Source organism: Mytilus edulis, chromosome 11 (assembly GCF_963676685.1).
Source record: "Mytilus edulis chromosome 11, xbMytEdul2.2, whole genome shotgun sequence".
In the NCBI taxonomy this organism is placed as follows: domain Eukaryota; kingdom Metazoa; phylum Mollusca; class Bivalvia; order Mytilida; family Mytilidae; genus Mytilus; species Mytilus edulis.
In genome coordinates this window covers 64,245,065-64,268,052 of record NC_092354.1, presented here as the reverse complement: position 1 = coordinate 64,268,052, position 22,988 = coordinate 64,245,065, and the positions used below count along the sequence as shown (strand labels likewise).

The 22,988-nt window shown below is 32.7% G+C and overlaps 1 protein-coding gene across 1 annotated transcript; it reads right to left on the bottom strand.

Moving 5' to 3' along the window:
* Positions 1-293: 293 nt before the first annotated feature.
* Positions 294-11,203, bottom strand: LOC139496053 (uncharacterized). Its single transcript, XM_071284481.1, has 6 exons — positions 9,885-11,203; positions 8,937-9,135; positions 8,338-8,395; positions 4,199-4,258; positions 2,868-3,000; positions 294-651 (listed from the first exon to the last, which is right to left on the bottom strand). The coding sequence occupies exons 1-6, from the start codon at positions 10,604-10,606 to the stop codon at positions 414-416; spliced, it is 1,410 nt and encodes a 469-aa protein (XP_071140582.1). The 5' UTR covers positions 10,607-11,203; the 3' UTR covers positions 294-413.
* Positions 11,204-22,988: the final 11,785 nt, after the last annotated feature.

Sequence of the window (22,988 nt, the reverse complement as noted above, 5' to 3'; positions counted from 1 at the left end):
TACGACCAAGCTCTACCATAACAGTCAAATTACATGATTCTATGTTTGAACTGGTACATACAGATCTTTGACCCATGATAGCAAATTACAGAGTACATACATCATACGAGTCAACAACACTGAAAGGTCTAATGATTAATGTGTTCCGAACATCTTGTCCAAACCATGCATTAAAATGAAGTGTGCCGTCTATCTAATCACGTTTTGATTTCTGCATGATCACATTTAACACATTCAATTGGTGGTAAAAGGGTCCAAAAACTAACGAATAGATATGAATAAAATCAAAGGAAAAGGAAAAGATCATTTGTATGGAACGTCATCTGTAGTTTCTATGTCGTCACTGCAGTGCTTGACGATCTGCGGCTTAATTCCCGTTCCTTGGTTTGAATGATTATGCACTATATTTTTCGTTACGATTTTAAAGCCTGCCTCATGTATTTTTCAGGATTAAGATTGTTTTGCAAGGCAAATCTCCATGCCATGAAAGCCCGTTTCACTTGTTGTTTCGAATGGTGTTTAGGCTTTTTGGAAACACATTGAAAACATTTAGTATAATGTTTGTTTGTCAATCTGTTTATTTCTGGTGTTGTTGATTTTGGTGAGATGGTATCAACTGCATTCTTCTTTATATGGAGGAAAAAGTGATATCTGAAAATACAAAACATAAAAAATCAGATGATGCGGTAAGATTATCAATAAGATAACTTCCCACAGGTGATCAAAGGAAACAGAACGTATAGGTTACTGTACCACCTTCAACAATGAGTTAAACCCATACATACATATATATAATCATGACAATGTGCTTATTGTTTAAAACAATCTAGTGCACATCATATTGAATAAGACTTAGTCATGTTTCTAAACAATGACATATGAATAAAGTTTGGTTTGTTTTATGTTTAAAGCTTGTGAAAATGACGTATACACTACACATGTACAATGTATGTTAGGTGTATATGTTCCGGACCATATGAGTATTTGGACCATACGCGTATGGTCATGACCATATGCGTATACTCATATGGTCCGACCATACGCGTATGGTCCGACCGTTTGCGTATGGTCGGACCAAATGAGTATAATACTCGTTTGGTTATTAACGGGCCAGACCATATGAGTATTTGGACCATATAGGAATATTTTTGGAGTTACATTATAAAAACTTCAATAATACAAAAACTTTATCTAAAAAAAACAATAATGATTACACGACAATGTATTATTTTATAATTCAAATACTACGTAAAAATTAAATATTGATGCCATAGTTAGTTTACATCGCTAATTACATTCTTGCATATAGGCTGAGGGTGACATTTACTTCCACACGGTATCATAGCTTTTTTGCATTTGCAAGTCTTGGTTGTGCATGATCCTTTTCATTTACACCTTTTGTTTGCGAGTGAAAGCTAGCCTTTTTACAGCTGTGAACAGTGATACCGATGTCTTGGGCCATTCCGATATGTCAACGGTGATTTTAAGAAGCTCTAGATCTCAAATATCGTATCATGACTGAAATACACCGTATTCACAAGACAACTTAAATAAACTATGTTACTTTTCAGTGACTTCTTGTGTAACACTTCATTAAGAAATTTTTGAAATTTATTTCTTAAGTCGACACATTGCCCTTCACCCGTAATAACAAATCGTTATATGTAATTAAATGGAACGCCATAGCCGTCTTATGTGGCATCCTCTTTTATATGCTGTGGATATTTCTGATTTTCATTATGTGAGGGTGATTTTTTTTTATAATAAAAAGAAGGTGCTTTTCATTATGTGATAGTGCGGTTGTATTATAAGAAAGTCACGTCTTTTTTTATCACAAGATGTTCCTTTTTTTTATTATGTGAAGGTGCGTTTCTTATTATAAGTAAGGGCTTGTTTGTAATGTGATGGTGCTTTTATATTAGAAGAAGGTAGTTTCTATTATGTGATGGTTTTTTGTTTTAGATAAGAAGGTGCGTGAAATATCCACAACATATAATAGGATATGCCACATAACTTAAGTCCAGTCCCACTAGACTGCGATCGCACCACGATCACCGCGATCTTAAATTAATTCAGATCGTTGTGAGGTCGCGGTACCCGTATATACGACATGATTTTTTTTTTCCGTTGTGTTCACAATGATACTATGTCCTCATTATACCACGTTCTAACCACGCTTTTTCTATGATTATCATGATCTTACTACATTCATCGTGTTCTCGTTACGACCATACCATGAGTTATCCGATTGCAACACGATCTTGCCGCGCTTCTACTGCGATTATAGCAAGTTCTTACCACGATTATACTACTTTCATACCGTGATCTTACTACGTTCTCAGCAATAACGTCAACATCCGTGTGCCATATCAATACTGGTATATTCTTTACATTTCTGATTAATACGTAGATTTTTCGGAAGCAGCCATGCCACCAAAATCTACCGTAACACGTGGGCTCGGGGGTAGGGGTACACTGTAGATGTAGGGGTAGATGTAGAGAGAAAGAAGGACCTCTGATAGTATAAACGATCGAGTCATAATCCAGCAAACTTAGAATAAAGATATTTTAGTGAACGATAGCAGGGATGACACAGATGTGTCAACCAAGGTTAAGTTGTTAGAGAAAAAGGACAAGAGGTCCAAATTACATATAGACAAACAAAACTACGAGGGCTTCTATATATTGTACTAGTATGTGAAAATGACAATGAGCAAGACTTAACAAGCCTTCAGAAAATTAATTTTCATAAGCATTTTGAAATTTTTCATAAATGTGACTTGATCCCCTCAGCCAAGCTTAGTGACCGATATTTATGAATATGAGTCTTCATGATTCAATATTTAAGATTATATTAACATACTTACCTATAGTTTATAAACCATTTATTTACTGTTTTGATTTTCAGTGTTTTTGTTAAAAGTTTTTTCTTGTCCTTCTCTTTTGGAAATATATTTGTCTGGAACATTAGTTTGCTATATTTCAAGGCATTCTGTATATCTAAAATAAGTTAAGGGTTAACATACTCAATTAAGATTGTAAACGATCGACATAACTTTTAGGTATTATATACTAATATAAATCATAGTTGACTTCTAGTTTGATTCTTTTGACGACAAAAAGTATTTTTTTTTATCTGGTACTAGAAGACGCTCACACAAACCGATTTCTAATTACTAGTTTATTCAATGCATATTGAAACTGTTTATGAAACTATGCAACTCGTTTAAAATTCTCCGCAATTGAAAACAAATCTTTCCTCATTCATATACATGTACCTTAAAGGGGCACTAGCTGTCAAATTCATGTTCACCGATTCTAATCAAATTCTCATATTTAATTTATAACAATGTAAAACATTTATCCAAACTATTAAAAGTTTAAATAAAACAATGAACAAGACACAGGCATGAACATACATTGTACGTAGCTTCGTTTCGTGTGTATTTGAGTCTAGACGCTAATTATCTATTGAGTTGACCTATGTAGTCATCCGATGACCATATAAGCGATGTAAACATAAATATAGATTTAAATAGATTAAGCAAACACGTGCTGTTGAATTATTCTAAGTCTATTTAATTTCATATTACAGATAAAAAATAAATGTTTATCATCGTTTTTACCAGTATTAGAATGGTTTTATTTGTGGATCGAATCAGTCAATCAAATGATTTACCTTTGACATTGACATTCTCTTCCTTTAAATAACTTTACACATACAATTCACGTGTTATCCATCTCAAGCTAAGGGGTTAAATTTAAGTTCACATGAATACGGATTCAATGAGGTCGAATTATTCACTTGCAAGTGAATAATTCATTATCAATGTTGTTTTGCTTATTTTGACAAAATTAGACCTTATTGGCTGTTGAAAAGAAATTATTATTTCACTATTTGTATTTCATTACTAATTGAGCCAAAAAAAACCAAACATTAGTTTTTTTCATATCTCGTACTAGCTAGTGCTCCTTTAACATGTTTAATGTAACAGTCACATACATTCATAGAAATTTATATAGCTAGTCTGGAAGATGTTTTTATTACACAATAGTGAATAATGACCCAATTCTACGATTTTTTTTATAAATAAACACAAAATAAAGAGTAGAGAAAAATGGGTGTAAAAGGGGGGGTGGGGTGGGGGGGGGGGGGGGGGGGGGTTAACATAAACAATACATATCTTAGAATACATACCATTCCTTAAATTTGTGTGACATTTGCAGGTACACGTTCTACACTGACAGCATCCTTGATCTAGATAAAAAAAAACTTAGATGTAAGCGATAAACAGATTATCGTTGGTCATCTCAACTCGATTATCTTTAAATATCTCTCGATATTTTTGTTATGTTCTGTATTGATATATTATAATAATTTAATTTTTGATGTTACGCGTCTTCTGATTGGCTGACGTTATTTTGTTATTAGCCCATAGACATAATTTAGTCATGTGACCGTGACGTCATCAACGTTTTTTTCAAGGTTTTCTACGGTTTAAAATGGAATTTAGAATTAAATTATAAGAAATGCCTGTAATATTTTTTCTGTCTATTCGAAATAACATAAAAATGTGGTGCACACTGTTAAAAATAACCCACTACGCGCGTTATTCAGTGTGCACCAAATTTTTATATTATTTCTTCATAGACAGAAAAAACATTACAGTGATTCCTTAAATAATTGATTGTAATGATTAATATCTGTTCTTTGTTTGTGTGTTGATGACAATCCAGATTTGGGATTTTATATCAATAAAATTTTTGACTTTGACTTTTTATCTGATTACGTAAGCCCCGACGATGTGACAAGATTTCATCTGATCTACATAGAATTAAAAAACTAAATATTAAGTCTTTTCTCGTGTTCTTTAAAGAGCGATCAGTTATGATAAAACCAGAAAAGTGTCATTACCTCTAACTGTTCAAATGCAGATATTAACACGTTAAGATGGTGTGAAGATTAGAATAAAATCTTAAAGTTTTTGTGCGGCAATATAAATCGCTGTACAATCTTGTCTATTTTAAAGTATTTAATTGTCAAAATTTGTACTTATTTCACCTGCACGTTTCTCCACTGATAAATGATTACACTTCAATGAAAGAAACTAGGTCGTAATTTAGTACGATAAATGTAATTTAATAATCATACTTTTTTTTACTGTTGAAAAAATTTACCGTACTAAACTGTAGTGGATCAACGTAAATATACTTAACAAAAGACATAATACAAGCTAAAGGCAATGTTTTCCCATATATAATGAAATTGGTTACACCTGAGGGTTACACTGTACCATGCTAAATAATTTCCCGATTATTCTAATGTTTACATAGTTATTTTTTTTTTTATCAAAACCATTGATTTAAAAAAAAAAAAAGCGAAACTTTTTATTGATATTTTTTTCTCTCAAAAATCTTTAGATTTTTTCCCAAAATTTCAAAAGTAGAAAGATATAAGAACGTAAGATTTAAAACCTCAACATCGTCTGCTTAAAATTTTTAATGCCTTTTCAGATATTTGGATACATAAAACAAGGGGTACAATCAAAATCACGTGATGGATATACACACACCGGAAGTTACAGTAGAACTCGCCGCTTGAAAGGTTAGTAGTTGCATTTTCTTGTTTATATCAATTAAATTTTGATTAATAAGTTGGCACACCGAATGTCGGATAGTATGTAGTTTTAAAATACACAATTGTTTTTGCTAGAAAGCGTGCAGTTATTGCAAACACTTCGACGGTGAAATTTTGGAACTGTGTCGAAGTGTTCGCATTAACTGCACGCTTTCCAGCAAGGATAATTGTGTATTTCAAAACTAGATAGTATCCTACATTCGGTGCACTACCTTATTTATTAAATTTTATTGATATAAACAAGTAAATACGACTACTTACCTTTCAAGCGGTCTGCTCGACTGTTACTTCCGGTGTGTGTATATCCATCACGTGATTTTGATTGTACCCCTTGTAAAAGAGGGACGAAAGATACCAAAGGGACAGTCAAACTCATAAATCTAAAACAAACTGACAACGCAATGGCTAAAAATGAAAAAGACAAACAGAAAAACAATAGTACACACGACACAACATAGAAAACTAAAGAATAAACAACACGAACCCCACCAAAAACTAGGGGTGATCTCAGGTGCTCCGGAAGGGTAAGCAGATCCTGCTCCACATGTGGCACCCGTCGTATTGCTTATGTGATTACAAATCCGGTAAATAGTCTAATTCGGTAGGTCTTATTCATGAAAGGGAAGGGGATTGTAGTTACGACGTAAGGAACATATCCGATATCATTTGTGAAACGGTTATTCCATAACGGTCAACCAACTCGTGATGGCGTCCGTAAAATTTACGAAGGGACGATTTCAACTTCACTATTTGGAACTCTTGGTTTAATAGCTTCCTTGTGAGCAGCAAACCTCTATCAAGAAAATCATGATAGGAAATGCAAGCACGGGAATATCGTATCAATTGGGAGATATATACCCCGTATGCAGGTGCTGCTGGAATGTTGCTACTTAGAAATGGAAAGTTCACAATTGGAAAGCTGAAATCATCTCTTTTGTCGTAAAGTTTTGTTTTCAACCGACCCTCATTGTCAATTTCTAGATGTAAGTCAAGATATGAAGCCGACTTAACTGTATCTGTAGTATCCTTTATCTCTAGTTCGATTGGATAGATGCGTTCCACATAGTCACCAAATTTTGAATTGTTTAGTGAAAGAACATCATCTATATAGCGGAAAGTAGAGTTAAAGGATATTGCTAACTTCTTATCTTTCTTCCTAAGAAGTTCCTGCATGAAGTCAGCCTCATAATAATAAAGAAACAAGTCGGCGAGTAGAGGGGCACAGTTTGTTCCCATTGGAATGCCGACAGTCTGTTGAAAAACACGTCCTCCGAACGTAACATATATGTTGTCAATCAAGAAATCAAGCATCTTGATAATATCAGTTTCAGAGAATTTTTTGTTTGAATCAGAGTGATTCTTTACAAAGTAGGATTTATCCCTCCCTAAGACAAGATACTTGTATCTACGTTGGCCATTCTTTTTTATGAAGCAAAGTAATACCAACTCTTTCAATTTGTCTTTTAGTTTGGAATGTGGAATACTTGTGTACAGAGTAGAAAAGTCAAATGTTTTAATACTGTTACAAGATGAAAGAGAGTTAGATTTTATGTACTCTAAAAGATCTTTTGAATTTTTAAGTATCCACATCTGATTCACGCCACCTCTAGAATAGGCAGTTTCACAATAACTTTGAAGCCCGTCTTTGATTGCTGATAAAATAGATGTTAATAATTTAGAAAGAGGTTTCGTGGAGCACTTGGAAGACCCAGCAATATACCGTTGTTTGTAAGGACACTTATGTAGTTTAGGTATCCAATACAGTGATGGAAGATCCAGTTCTTCATCTTTTGTTGAAATTCCAAAGGAACATAGAACAGACCTATGATTATCCAGGATTTCCTCTTTGGTAAGTGTCGTGAGGGTATATGTTGAGTTTCCAAGTGAATTGTCAATACCTAATTCGTTTATCAAGCAGTTGATGTAGTGACTTTTACACACAAAAACGATGTTATTTGGGTCTTTATCTGCGGGGACAACATATTTGTCATGGAGGTCGGATAGGTGTTTTGCAACATTTGGGTCTTTAAAGATTGACGTAGCATGGGCATTGATGGACCCATTCAGTTTCTTAATTCTGATTTTAATTCTCTTCTTCGAAATTTTCCTACTTAACTCTATTTTTCTTTTCATAATTTGATTACATGTAGGTGCCCATGTTAAGTTTATGAAAAGTCTAGAGAGAATTATTTCCCTTCAAATTTTAAATGGCTTATATCTCGAAAACAAGCAAACGGACCCTTCATTTTTCTGCTTTTTTAGTTTCTTTATTTATATACATTCAATTTATACCAATCTTATAAATAAGCTTGTTATGTTTTAAGAGAGTAGCGAACATCCTTAAACTGAGTTTTACTGTGCGTATTGCTATCATGTATATATCTGTTTTTCTACATTTGCTAGAGGTACATTGTAAATGGGAGGTTTGAGATCTTATAAAACATGTTAATCCCCGCTGCATTTTTGCGCCAGAGTGTTTCTTAGTTGTCTCTTTGACACATTCTCAATTTTGCAGACAATAAAAACTCATCAAATTTCACCATAATTTGAAGGGCATATATTTATAAAAATGTTTATTGAGTAACAAAACCGTACCATATATTATTGTTTTACAAATACTAAAAAAAAATGCGATGTTTAATTCATATGTTTTGATATTTTACCAAGTATATATTCAGTATTTCAACATTTGTTTCTACCTTCATTAATGCTTTCTGTCTGAGTACTTTTATGGATTGTCATTCCACCATCTAGTGCCTAAAAAATATATAACATTTTTTGGTTTACCAAATGACCCTTTACAATGTAGTAAACTCTTATATATTATGAAGGGCGAACATATTCAAGCTGCTATTGGTCCATTCTAAGGACATAGCTAAAGAATATCAACAACATCACATTCCTTTGGTTGCTGTTTATTAAGGTGCATTTTGGGAATGAATGCACCATATCTTATCAAGTGTGACATAATAATTGACGAACAAAAAGGGGCAAAACCCGATTAGTATTGATCAGATTGTGTTATTAAATTCAGGGAATATAACAGCATTCATACCCCAATTTAGATACAGAGACCAATATATTTACACTCATAGCCTTTGTATAAGTCCATGCGAGGATAATTTCAACCCGAAAGGAGTATATTGACTGCGAACAAAGTCCGAGGTCAATATGTTTGCAGTCAAATTCCGAGGTCAAAATGTTATCGTACATGTACACAAAAATGTATGTATCTCATAAAACGACTACAATGTACAATTGGTGTTAATATATCATTATTTGCAATAGTGTTACTCACAAAGAGGCGGTTGTTATTCTTATGTGTTCTAGGTGATTCCATCTTATTCTCGGGTTTTCTAAGTGAATACTTGCAATTCTCATGTGTTCTAGGCGATTTCTTCATAGTTTTTACCATAGTTTCTAATCTTCGTATAGTATCACTCTGCATAAGTAATTTGTATTTAACAGTCTCAGTGTATGCCATTTGATCAATGTTTCTGAAAAAATTAATCAATTCATTTTGGAACATCGCTTTTTCCTGTTAGGTTAATGTCCAGACTAAACAAATAAAAAGATATGATATGATTGCCAATGAGACACCAATGCACAAATGTCGTAGAAGTTAAATGTATACGTCATCGTACGGCCTTCAACAATGGGCAATAAAAGCTATGAAAGGCCACGGAATGACCAATGTAAAACAACTCATACGAGAAAACTAACGGCCTGATTTATGTACAAAATAATCACGAAAAAATATGATTCATGACCCTGTAATTCAGTGGTTGTCGTTTGTTAATGTGTTACATATTTGTTTTTCGTTCATTTTTACATAAATAAGGTCGTTTGTTTTCTCGTTTGAATTGTTTTACATTGTCATTTTGGGGTCTTTTATAGCTGACTATGCGGTATGGGCGTTGCTCATTGGCGAAGGCCGTACGGTGACCTATAGTTAATAATTTCTGTGTCATTTTGGTTTCTGGTGGAGAGTTGTCTAATTGGTAATCATACCACATCTCCTTTTTAGATAAACAACAAACTATAACAGTTTGAAGGCGCATACCCTCCCTTCACCTGGGACAGTGGGGCAACAGTACAGCACACATAGCAGGTATACATAAAAATGTGTCATGATTCTAAGGGGTAAGTTGTCACTACATAATTTAACACCTCGCTCTTTTTTACTTCTTTCAGCAAAAAAACCCTCATTTGTATGATAGTTTGTCGATAGTAAATTTAAACTTACCTGATCTTTTTATCTATGATTTTATCCTCTTCTTCTTTGACTTTATACGGTTTTCGTTTCACTCCTTTCCTCTGTTCGTTCCGATCGCAGTCGTCGCAATCCTTCACGTTGTTCATGGCCGCCATCTCCTCTTCTTTATCTTCATCCTGAGACTCGTGGCTGTCTCCTTCCTCCTCGTCGTCATCATCATCATCCATTTCATCATCACTGTCGTCGTCCTCGTCCTCCTCGTCGGAATCGACCCCTGACTCGTCGTCTGCGTCTCCGTCTTTTTCATCACAGTCGTAATCAACCTCTGTCTCCTCGTCAGTGTCGTCATAATCTTCCTCTTTGTAATTGTCTTTGACATCCTCCGCCTCTTCGTCATTATCATTATCACGTTTACGTTTAAACATGACGTTTTTTAACTGTTGTAATGAATGTATCGCTGGCGATAGTTGCTGTTGTTTGCTAAAATAGTTTTGTTTTGTTTTAATTAATTTAGACGCACATGTATTTATAGAATTCGGTGAATCAAAGTTTATATTTTCGCTAACACAGTTGAAGCCTACGTAATCCTCACGTTGACCATTTGATAGATTTAACGGGTCGTGTGATATGAGATGATCTTCCAAATCATTAAAGTTATCAAAAATACGAAAGCAAAACGAGCACAATAACGTATTTTCTCTTTGGTCTTGTTGACCATCTATTAATAGATTCATTTTATCCGTTTGCATCATGTGACTGTTTTCCGTAGAATCTTGAAGCAAAATATTCCTTGCCTTTTGTCCGAAGATTTTTTAAGTAAAATATTCTTAGTCTTTTGTCTGAAGAATTGTTAAGCAAACTAGCTATATTCCTTTTCTTTTGTTTGTATAATTTTAAAAGAAAAAAACTCGCACTTTTCATCAGTAGAATTCTGAAACAAAATATTTCCAGCTTTTAGTCCGTATAATTAATAAAGAAATTATTTCCAGCTTTTAGTATTTAGAATTCTTAAGCAAAATATTCCAAGCTTTCTGTCCGTAGAATTGTTAAGCAAAATATTCCCAGCTCATTTTCCGTAGAATTGTTAAGCATAATATATCCAGCTTTTTGTCCATAGAATTGATTAGACAAAAGTTCTTAGCTGAAATGATATAACACATATGAAGTTCATAAATTTAAACTACAAAATAATACAATTGCTATAGTAAGCTCGACTCCCAACATTATTTGCAAAATTATAAAGCCATTTAAATAATCATACCACCCAAAATAAACTGTTCTTTTAATATTCTGTTAAAGCTACATGTAAGAGGATATTTCACTTTAAATTATCAATATTCTGCTATACAATAATTGATAAATGGTTGTGCAAAAATGTAACATTATGATGTTAGTTTGAGGATGTTCTCTCCCCTTGTCGTTTAATGTTTGTCAGATATTCGGAATCCTCTGGTTTTATCGTTGAGGTGTCAATAAAATTTTGCCCACTGAGCCCTACTTTCTTTTCAAAATTTTATTACATAAAGGTTAATGGCTATATTCGATATATATCATAAACTCCTTGTTATTTTCTAACTAATTGTATTTGAAAGAAAAATTATGCAAATGTAAAATTACGAAAAATCTAAAAAGAGAATCATTTCCAGCCAAATTGTCAATGAATTATATATCTAGACAACAGGCACACAGAACCTTCATTTTTTCTGCTTTTTAGTGCTATCATTTAATAATAGTTTTTTTTAAACGGTCATTATTCTGAAACAGAGGAGCAACAATCTTTGCATATGGTAATTCGACGTCAGACGAGTGTATAATTTGTACGAGATGACGTACAATACCATAACGTTTGTAAGATACTTCATGCGTTGGTAACTATAAACTACACATACATTGTACTAACTAAATAAACAATAATTATCATAGATATAGGAAGATGTGGTGTGAGTGCCAATGAGACAACTCTCCATACAAATAACAATTTAAAAAGTAAACCATTATAGGTTAAAGTACGGCCATGACTATTCTTATTTTCAACTTCTGCGTACATGTACGTTTAAACTGGTTTTCGGCAGGTTTATATATTTAAAAAAAAATTACATCCAGGACCTACACATAAATCTATTGGTCTGAGAACGGTCCGAGATCATATGCTTTGATTTGATTTGAATTTGTAAAAAAAAAATGTGTCTCGTGTTATTTTCACGACATATCTATTCGGAACAATCATTTATGCACCAGCAGTTTCCATAAATTATTATAAAATTATAAAAATACTCTTCCACTTATCAAAGCATTGTCTATGATTTTATATCTTCCCTTAACCATTTGTTAAAATATGAAAATAAGTCAACATGAAAGATTAGCAATGAGAACTAGCCATATTACATCAATGTTCGATCAACCCCCAAGTATAAAAGATTTAGATACAAAATAAGGGTTTAGGGTGTTAAAAATCAAAATATAAAGCGGTGTGTTATGACTTCTAAGGAGACAACTTACCACCGGAGAGCAAAGAACGAATGAATGTTGGTGTAAGCAACTATATAGATCACCATACGGACGAACACCATAAACTATCTATAATAACTATGAGCAAATTCCATATTTAATATAATTCTATATATATATGATCAAATGTGTGAATTATTTCAAACTAACAATGCTCTTTCTTTGGCTAATTGCATCAACAAAGTTTGGATCATACACCTTAAATGAACTTATATTTTTAGAGGTTCAGAAAATATGGGTGGCTATTGAGAAAAAAAATAAATGCAAAATGACACTACACTAATCGATCATGTTTTTTAAAAGGAAAATGGTTTAATGAAAAGTAAATACAATTTGAATTAAATTCAAACACTTTTAAAATCATTTTTAGATTGTGTTTCAATTTAATCGGAAAAAACCTTGAAATTCACGTATTTACTCTTATCAAAAGTTCGTTCTGTTTGTTTTCATTGAATGAATACAAATAGTGTATTGTGTGATATTTGAGTTTTTTGCCGGAGAACATAATGAAAAAGTGTAAAATTTCATTAGGAAAATATTTAAAGATGTAAAGAACACAAATAGATATGATAATAAATACTCTATCACTTGAAAAGTTCAATTATATCGTGCTTTTATAAAAAAAACTTAATCAGGGATACAGGTCATTGGACTTCTTTTTGTGTTAGATTAAAAGCCACAATATTATATTTGAAAAAAAAAATACAGGAAAATAGCGCTTGTGGTAAAGTTAAAAATAGCTCCTATTACAATGTTTTCGAAAAAAAATATTTAGTGGATTAAAATTAATTATTGAGTTACATGTACCGTACTCTTTCTTTGGAAGTAAAAAATAAGATATTAATTATGCCAATTCATCTCATGTCCCCATGATTATTATTATAAAGCATTTTTTTCTTCCAAATTTTTATCAAAGCAATAAAACAAATTTCTAAAAGAAAAACAATCGTGAACAGAAGAAAACTGAACGGTTCCAAAAATATTTTAATATATATATATATATATATATAGATTGCCTAACATTGTAATTTTAACACACTATTTAGTATGTAAATATAAGAATGTTTAAAATATTTACAAAATGATGAAAATAAACGCAATATTTCGCTAGACCAACTAGCTTTATCAAGCGTGCATCTATCCAGGTGAAATCGGATGTAGATGATAAGAAACTTTTGCAGCTCAACGTATATGTTGCACTTAGCTGCCTTGAAAATAAGAAAATTTTGCAGCTCAATGTCTATGTTGCATTTGAATTTAGCTGCCTTTAAAATAAGAAAATTTTGCAGCTCAATGTCTATGTTGCATTTGAATTTAGCTGCCTTGAAAATAAGAAAATTTTGCAGCTCAATGTATATGTTGCACTTGGATTTAGCTGCCTTGAAAATAGTACATAATTGGTAGTTGAAGTAAGCAACGTCCATTGACCAATATTACGGGATAAAAAGGACGATGCTTTGTTTTAAATTATTCTTTATCTTTCCTGTATTTTTTGTCGTCTTTTTCGTTAAGACCATCAGGTTCTAAAGTGTGGAGTTGGTGGATCCAAAAGTTTTCTCTTCTCCTTCTCGCCATTTAAAACAAAGCATCGTCCTTTTTATCCAGTGTGTTAAAATTACATTGTTAGGAAATCTATAACTTTATTTGTGTAATTGAATTAATCTCTGTATTGATTAATCCACACTCCCATAGATTTATATGTCATGTGCTGCTATTTATAGGCACTCATATATATCTATATATATATATATATATATAATTGTTCCAGACCGTATGAGTATTTGGACCGTACGCGTACGGTCTGGACCGTATGCGTACTTTTTCCAAATACGCATACGGTCGGACCGTACGCGTACAGTCTGACTAATATTAAGAAGTTGGTCAAGTTTATTAGATACAAATATATATGGCAGATCAACATAACTAATATCTGAAATTAATATAAAAAGTTCAATAGTAATTGAAATCAAAACTTTTCATATTATAACTATTTAAAAATATCACGCTTATTTAATCTGTTAACCTCCTGTATTTAGCATATCAGTAATTCATTAATAGCAGCCCAGTATGCTCATTGAAATTAAAGTTATCAGAAGTAAACATAGAGTGGGAGAACAATAGTTTTAGAATATTTAGGAACTTTACTGAAAAAATGCATATGCAAAGGAACATGCATGAACAAAACATATTAATGTAAAAAAAAATATGACGTTCTTTGTGGAAACCAGTGTCACCGTGAGTAACAAAATAGAATTATCGGATAAACAAATATTTAATTTTAATTGTTCGCTTATTCACTGTATCCATCTAACTGTAACTATAACAATTTGTATAACGAAAAATAAAGATTTTGATAAATGTTTGTTTGATTTAACCCATATGATCCCAAAACATGTATAGTCAGCTGGACCGTACGCGTATACTCATACGGTCCGACCGTACGCGTATGGTCCGACCGTACGAGTATACGTATACGGTCCGGACCGTACGCGTACGGTCCAAATACTCGTATGGTCTGGAACATAATTATTTTGTATTATTAGCATCGGAGACGAATTTCAATGTCCGCTAGAATGTCCATTTTTTAACGACAGTAGGAAATTACACCTTGAAAAATACTTTTTTGCTCGTGTTAACCGTATGACTAAAGTCTAGAAAAGTGATTAGCAAAATTTACAAAAAGTCAGAGCTAAAATGATTATGCAAGTTCATAAAGTGTGTAAATAAACATGTTGGTCCTCCTGGATAAAATGTATATTATTTAAAAACCACTGTATTGTATATATATTTACACATTATGCACTTTCTCTCTCTCTCTCTCAGGGTATCAGAAACTAATCAGGTTTCAATTTTTGTGACCCCCTTTTTTACACCAATGTATCAGATATTTGTCCTAATCTTTGAAGTTATTTTCCATAAAATTTCGTACGCATGCTATGTTTTTTGTTAAAATATATGAAAAGGTTGAGGGTACTCAATGTAAAAGCTGATATCACCTGCAGCAAAAAGGTCGATGTGCGCCCGATAAAGGACAAAAACGCCTTTGTCAGAACGAGAGCATACAATATTATAGAAAAAAAATGCAATACCAGACTTATTGATGTAGTGAATTTACAAAAGTATACAGTGCAGTATATGCCTTACTATAATGAAAAAAACTTACATTGCAGTACACCTATCAAGCCAAATTATAAGTGTATATAATGTGAAAAGTATCCTTTTGTTTAATGAGAGAAATTCCGTTATTTTTAATGAGGGTTCGTTCACATGGCAGGAGTCAACTAAACATAAATGATGTGTTTCCATACAAAGACGTTAATCGTCTAAACTATATAATTACTATGTTTATATTTAAGTGGGTAAGTACCACGCAGCAGTACCTATTGTAGACTGACCACAATTTAAATGACAATCTGGTAATTTAGTAAACAAACAGAGAAGGACAATTTTTCTTTTCAATACAAACAGTATAGTATAGAGTTACATGCTCATTGACATTATCGCGTCGTCAGTAACATGTGTCGTTTCAATTTCAAAGTTCAACGTCAAGCCAAGTCTCTCTAATAATGATTCAGTGCAATTCTTTCTTTCATCAATCATTCCATATCGTAACTTGACGTAACGAACCGCCATTTTGTGACATTTTGGTGAAACTAAAGATATGATGTATAAATGAATAATTTGTTAAAATCAAATAATACTAAATTTCTTTTTTTACATGTTTTCAATCATACGATTATATATATATAAAATAAGAAGAAATAAGGATAATGTATTACGGGAAAATGGGGGTTAAACCAAAATATGTCTATTTTTCGCAGGATTTATAATTGGCGATTCGTAGCGCAATTTTAGATCGCGAGGTTTAACTTCGAACTTGATCTTGTCCCTGATTATCACATTTGTGTGATGACCCTTTTATATTATTTGTCAGTCAACAAAACACAACACAGAAAACCAAGACTGAGCAACAGGAACCCAGTCAAAAATTGGGGAATGAGCTAAGGTTTCACCGGAAGTGTACTTGACAGATACTGCTCCACGTATAACACCCGTCGAGTTACTTGCGTAAAATACTAGGTTGATAAGTTATATATCAAGTGATTCAAAGACAATGTGAGAAAAGCGCCGTTAGAATAGAGCTGAGTTTTTTTCTTCTCATCATTCTTTCTGGATATGATGCAAAATACTTTTTTTGGTTTAAAAATATTTGATCAAGTATCATTCAATAAACATCAGAAACATTTTAATTTTCATAAAAAGTGAAAGTCAAAGATCAAACTATCAAAAAATGCAGTATTGTTAAGTGTTAAAAAGTGAAATCACCAAAAATACTGCACTCCGAGGAAAATTCAAAATGGAAAGTCCCTAATCAAATGGCAAAATCAAAAGCTCAAACACATCAAAAGTATGGATAACAACTGTCTTATTCCTAACTTGGTAAAGCATTTTCTTATGTAGAAATTGAACCTGGTTTTATAGCTAGCTAAACCTCTCACTTGTATGACAGTCGCATCAACTTCCATTATATTGATAACGTTGCGTGAATCAAACAAATAGACATAATAGGTAAAATTGTCAAAAATACAGCAGTCAACATTGTGTTATAATCTAAATCATTAAAAAAACCCAAAGAAGAACAAAACGGCACATAGACCAAGCATATTAGCAAAAATTAAAGACAAGAATACACACATTTACCATAGTACAATAACACAATGACCGGATGTATAAGTTCAGAGCCAGGTCATATTATTATGTAACAAAGAAACATAAAAAGGCATATACATTGTAGACAAAGCACACAGCAAAAATGAAAGACAAGCAACAATAGCACAATAAAGGGATGTATAAGTACAGAGCCACGCTATATGTATTTAAGTAAAACCAAAAAGCATATAGAGAAAGCACATTAGCAAAAATGAAAGACAACAATACGAGAATATCATACACAATAATGACAGGATGAACAAGTAACACAACTATAGTTATCACAATAAAAACAAACAAATATTTAACAAAGGAGCACAAAAAGGCATATATCAAGTTTAACAACCTCATTTATTGCTTTCTTATTTTTGAATTTTATATATGCCACCCATAAACTTAAGTGTTAGGTGTATTTAAAATTGTCGAAAAACGTCCATTTAAAATCAAAGGAAGATGATTGTTTTATTGTTTTACAATAAATAATCATTGATTGTACTTGTTAGATGAGACTTTAATAAAACATTGAAATGAATTGATGGTCAGATTGAATTTGATAGGAAAACTTGTTATTATATGAATACGATAGGAACAGCCAATATAAAGTTACAGTTATACACATTCCAGGCCCGTAGCCAGGAATTTCCAAAGGGGGGGGGGGGGGGGGGGTTCGTTGGACTCACAAACTCGACTTTAACAGTCACAATTCGAACAGAACATTGACTTTAACAGTGCTTATTTGTTTTCAAGGGGGGGGGGGGGGGGTTCGTCCGAACCCCTGACCCCCTGGCTACGGCTATGCATTCATGTATGTAGCCATACGAGTTTTAAGGGTTAGTGTAATATTGTTAAATTCCTTTTCAACTATCCTCTTTTGTCAAACTCTTTTAAGAATGCATATGTTTATGGCGTTCATTATAACTGAACTAATATATATTTGTTTAGGGGCCAGCTGAAGGACGTCTCCGGGTGCGGGAATTTTTCGCTACATTGAAGACCTGTTGGTGACCTTCTGCTGTTGTTTTTTTTCTATGGTCGGATTGTTGTCTCTTTGGTACATTCCCCATTTCCATTCTCAATTTTATTACTAATTATCTCTTCTTGTTTCGTGTATTTTGTCTGTATCAATATGTATTTAGAACCCCTATTTAAATGACAAAGTTACCAAATAAATTACCCCCAATTTTACTGAATAAGGCTATTGTGCTAACTTGAATGGGGGAAAAAAATACTCGTATGAATAAAAAGTATTTGCTGCTCTTGTTTTTATCGGTTTGTCATATATATAAATCTCCTGGTTTTATTCATCCTGGCCATCAAACAGGTTTGCCCGCTAACCGATTTATATTCTCAATCTTATTCAAAATAGTTTAAAAAGCCATTTTTGAAAATTACTTAAAATCCTTATGTTTTCATATTATTTTTTATATAAAAAAAGACCTATTTTATGCATGGAAAATCTAGGGAGAATCGATTCCCGCCAAACTTCTCAATGAAAGAAACAGGCCTTTCATTTTTTGTCTGCCTATTTAATTCTGTTATTTATATACTATCAAATTCTAACCATATTTTAAAAATTTCTTAATTGAAATAAAGAAGCGACCATCCGTAAGCCGTCATCGAATTAAATCAAAAAGTAGAACACTAGTTTTTCCACAAAAAGAACAAATCGTTACTCAATTACAGCATAAGCAGGTGTTTTCTTTTGAGTTACATATATATGCCAGTACCTTTTTCTATTTGACTAAATGGTATGGGTTTAATCTTTTCCGAAACCGTTAGATTGGGATATGGTTGCCAATGAGAAAACTCTCCATCAGAGACCAAATGTCATACAAATGTAGGAGTTTACAACTAAAGGCTGCGAAATGACAAGTGTAAAACAAATAACCAGGAAACTAACAGCCTAATTTATGTACAAAACAATGACAAAAAAACAAATGTGATTTAAACAACAAAACGACAAAATCCACTTCATTTTGGAATCATACCACAACTCCGTATTTTATATTAAGGTACATTGAAATATGAGAATTTAAGCAAAAAATATAGAATTTTTTCCTGCTTTGCCAGATTTATCTATGTAGTGCCGTCTCAACTGAAATCTTAAATTCGGTCACCCAGCTTGTTTCCAAGTTATGAATATAAATGATTTAAAGAAGTATCCTGGAAAATGCATGTGGTTATTTGAAAGAAAAATGAAAAAAACTTACTTTTCAAATTAAATCCGACATAAACCCTCCATGGTCGCCGTCCATCTGTGTATTAATGAATAATCAGCTCGAGCGAGAACCTAATACCAACGGTTCGAACAAAGGTAATGAAAAGGTCGATTTGTTATGGACAAGGCCATGTAGAATTAAACCGTCAACCTTTTATACTTTGTCAAAAGGATTTTGAATTACCTTCGAAAAAAGCGTTACCTATCAATTTACTATAGGAGCACATATTTAAATTTAATTTAGTATGTTTTGTTTCTTAGCTGTAAATTATTTGTACCATGAAAGCAATAACTTAATTTTTTTCAAGACCTTTTACATTAAATTAAATGACAATAAAATCGAAATCGAAGAATTCAATTTCCTTCTTTCTACAACTTTTTGAAAATTCGGAATCAGGATATATATTTTTAGGCAAAATATACTAACACCCTTTAGATTGAATGGTCGATCCTTTCTACATTAAAGTTTACAAGTTTTAGCGGTTGTATACTAGTTTGTAATGTGTTGCCAGTAGATAGTAACATACGTTTTTTTAAACAAGATATAGTCGTTTATACAATTGTATACATATTTATAGCGACACTATCTGAATATAAAAAAGAAGATGTGGTATGATTGCCAATGAGACAAATCTCCACAAGAGACCAAAGTGACACAGCAATTAAAAAAAATATATAGGTCACCTAACGACCTTCACCATTGAGCAAAGCCCATACCGCATAGTTAGCTATAAAAGGCCCCGAAATGACAATGTAAAACAATCAAACGAGAAAACTAACGTATGTAAAAAAATGAATTTATATAAAATGATGTCAAAAATAAAGAGGGATGTATCAAAATGTTAAAATATTCTAAATGAAAATGATTGGATTTAGATTTTAACTGGTTAGAAAACAATTTATGAAAATTATAAATGAACATTCTCCTTTTTTTACGCTACGCCCCATCTATAAATGTAACTATTTTTTGGCAATTACGCCCCTCTTCAAAATTCCTTGTATCGGCCCTGACGAGAACTTGAAGGGGTCAACGGAAATGTTCTTACCTTAATATTGTGGCTCATATCTATTGTTTTAGTACTATAAGGGTGGCTGAGTAATAAAAATATGGTTATGTCAGTAAAACCCTTGCCGCGTCCGTTTGGCTGTGCGGGATGTACAAGTACGCAGCCACTTTCGATGAGACGAGGGACGTTTAGTTTAGTTTTTAAAAAACATATTTTATTGTCTAACTATATAATAGAATTGGATACAAGTTATAACAACTTTAAATAATTCCTACAAATAGGGACAATTAAGCTCGCGTAGATAGAGATCTATGGTCTGTCTGCATGATAAACAACTCTGTTATGGGTTCTTAGGTGGCTGTCCCTATCCAATATGCATTTATTTTCTAGCGGCAGTTTACATTTAACCGACCATCATCCCAGACGGTCTCTATTTACGGACCTACCTATTGTATATGTTGTTAATTTATTCTCAGAACATGAATTAAATATATGCCACTGGACGTTTAACAACCAACAATCAAGTAATCTTTTGTTTTAATAATTGTAATATATATCAATGTTAGCATTGAGTTTCTTTTGCAACAGTTTTTTATACTTAATCTTTAATAAATTTCAATTTTCTTTTTTACTAGGAAAATCATTATATCGCATCGGCCGCTAAAGATTGATTTATTAGATATTGAATAATATGGACTAATTATGTGTGTGTGGGATTTAGATAGTTAAGTTTGTTTGGAGTAAGAACGATAACTCTAGTGTAACGCGACGAGCACTGTGATACTTCACCACATAATATGGCGCATTACTCTTCTAAACCATTTTAATTCTTTAACATATGACTTTGCATTCTTATTTCAATTTTTAACGTTTTTATACTGATATAAAGCGAACGCGTTCAAACAAACTAAAGAGTATTGTTTAAAAGAGAGTGACTGTGTTCTGTCTTAATGTCCCTCTTTCTTACATATTGTAGCAAATATATACAAATTAAACAGGTGTTCTTCTTCAACTAATGGCATTATACTAATACTGTTACTTTTTAGCTCCCCTTTTCAAAACAAACAACGGGGTTCTAAACCAATACCGGTACCTCAGAGTTGACTGGCTAGTGATTACAGAAAAAACTACTTAAACCACTCGGCCATCGCGGCCCCCTAAATCCAGTAAAGAGCTGTAATATGCACTTCAAGTATAAAAAGGAAGATGTGGTCAGGTGTGATTGCCAATGAGACAACTCTTCACAGGAGAACAAATGACACAGAGAGTAACAACCATAGGTCGCCGTTCGGTCTTCAACAATGAGAAAAGCCCGTACCGCTTAGTCAGCTATAATAAATGGCCACAACATGACAAATGTAAAACAATGCATACGAGAAAACTAAAGTCCTAATTTTGTGTACAAAAACATTAACTTAAAACCAATATGTAACACAGCAACAAAGGACAGCCAACGATTTACACGCTCCTGACTTCGGACAGGCACATACATACATAATGTGGCGGGGTTAAACATGTTAGCGGGATCCCAACCCTCCCCTAACCTGGGATAAGTCCATTCGGACGTCAAAGGCCATCCGTTTTATTTGAGTTTAACAACCATAATAAAGCTTTCAATAAAGAATCACATATAATCGATTGTTCAATTTTACTATGGTTGTTTGGACTTTTTTTTTTTTATAAAGTTTCATTTTTCAAATACAAGTTCGGTGGAGATTGAAACCAACATGTTTGATTAAAGTAAGTTTTTCTTTACTAGTATTTGTTTGTTAATGGAATTTTTTTAGTTTCGAAGAGTATATTGCAGTCTGGATATTTCCTTTACGACGAGACACTGTTCTTGAAACTCCAAATTCTCCTCGCCCCATGGATATATCTAAGGTATACCCAAGTAAACCCTTTGCCAAGTGGGGCCTTTTGTTTGTTTGTTTGTTTGTTTGTTTGTTATGCTGGATGTATAAATACGCAGCCACATTCGGTCTGAAAAAAGGACATCAAAATCGATGCATCGTGTAGATCTGTAAGAAACCTTGCAACAATATGGTAGGTCCATAGGTGGTACATGTACTCACACTTGTTTTAATATTTGTTCGTCCTAACAGAAGTTCCCCTGGATAATATGTTAGAAATGATCCTATAATATCTGTTCCTTTTGGAACAAATATTATATATACAATACATTTTATTTTGTTCGGGAAAAAGTAACGTAATTCCATATTTAGTACATGGATCCTGGTGTATTAGAACACACGAATTTAAGAGAAAAAAAAAGATAACTTGCATTTCATATTTTCAAGTCAGAACGAAATGAATAACGTTCTATTCAGATATTGGTATTTCTAGGAACCTAGAAACAAGGACGGATAAACAATGCTTCTCCTTCTTAGAATAGACTGGCATGTTTCTTTATCAATTTCATTACGAACATGCAAGGATCAAGTAAACATCCTTAAATTCATTCTTTCATTTTGCTCTTTTTAATTGTTACAATATCCCTTTGTGATTTGGAAATATTTTATTAAATAACTAGATGTGTCAAAGCGACACGAATGGCCTCGTCTCAAAAAAGTTGGAAAATTTGCAATTTCAAACACAAATGTGGACACAAAAAGGATGGTAGTCTCACATATAAAAAATCAGCTCAAAATTTGAAGCGAATAGAAAAATGTCCGTGTATCTTTGATTTTAAAC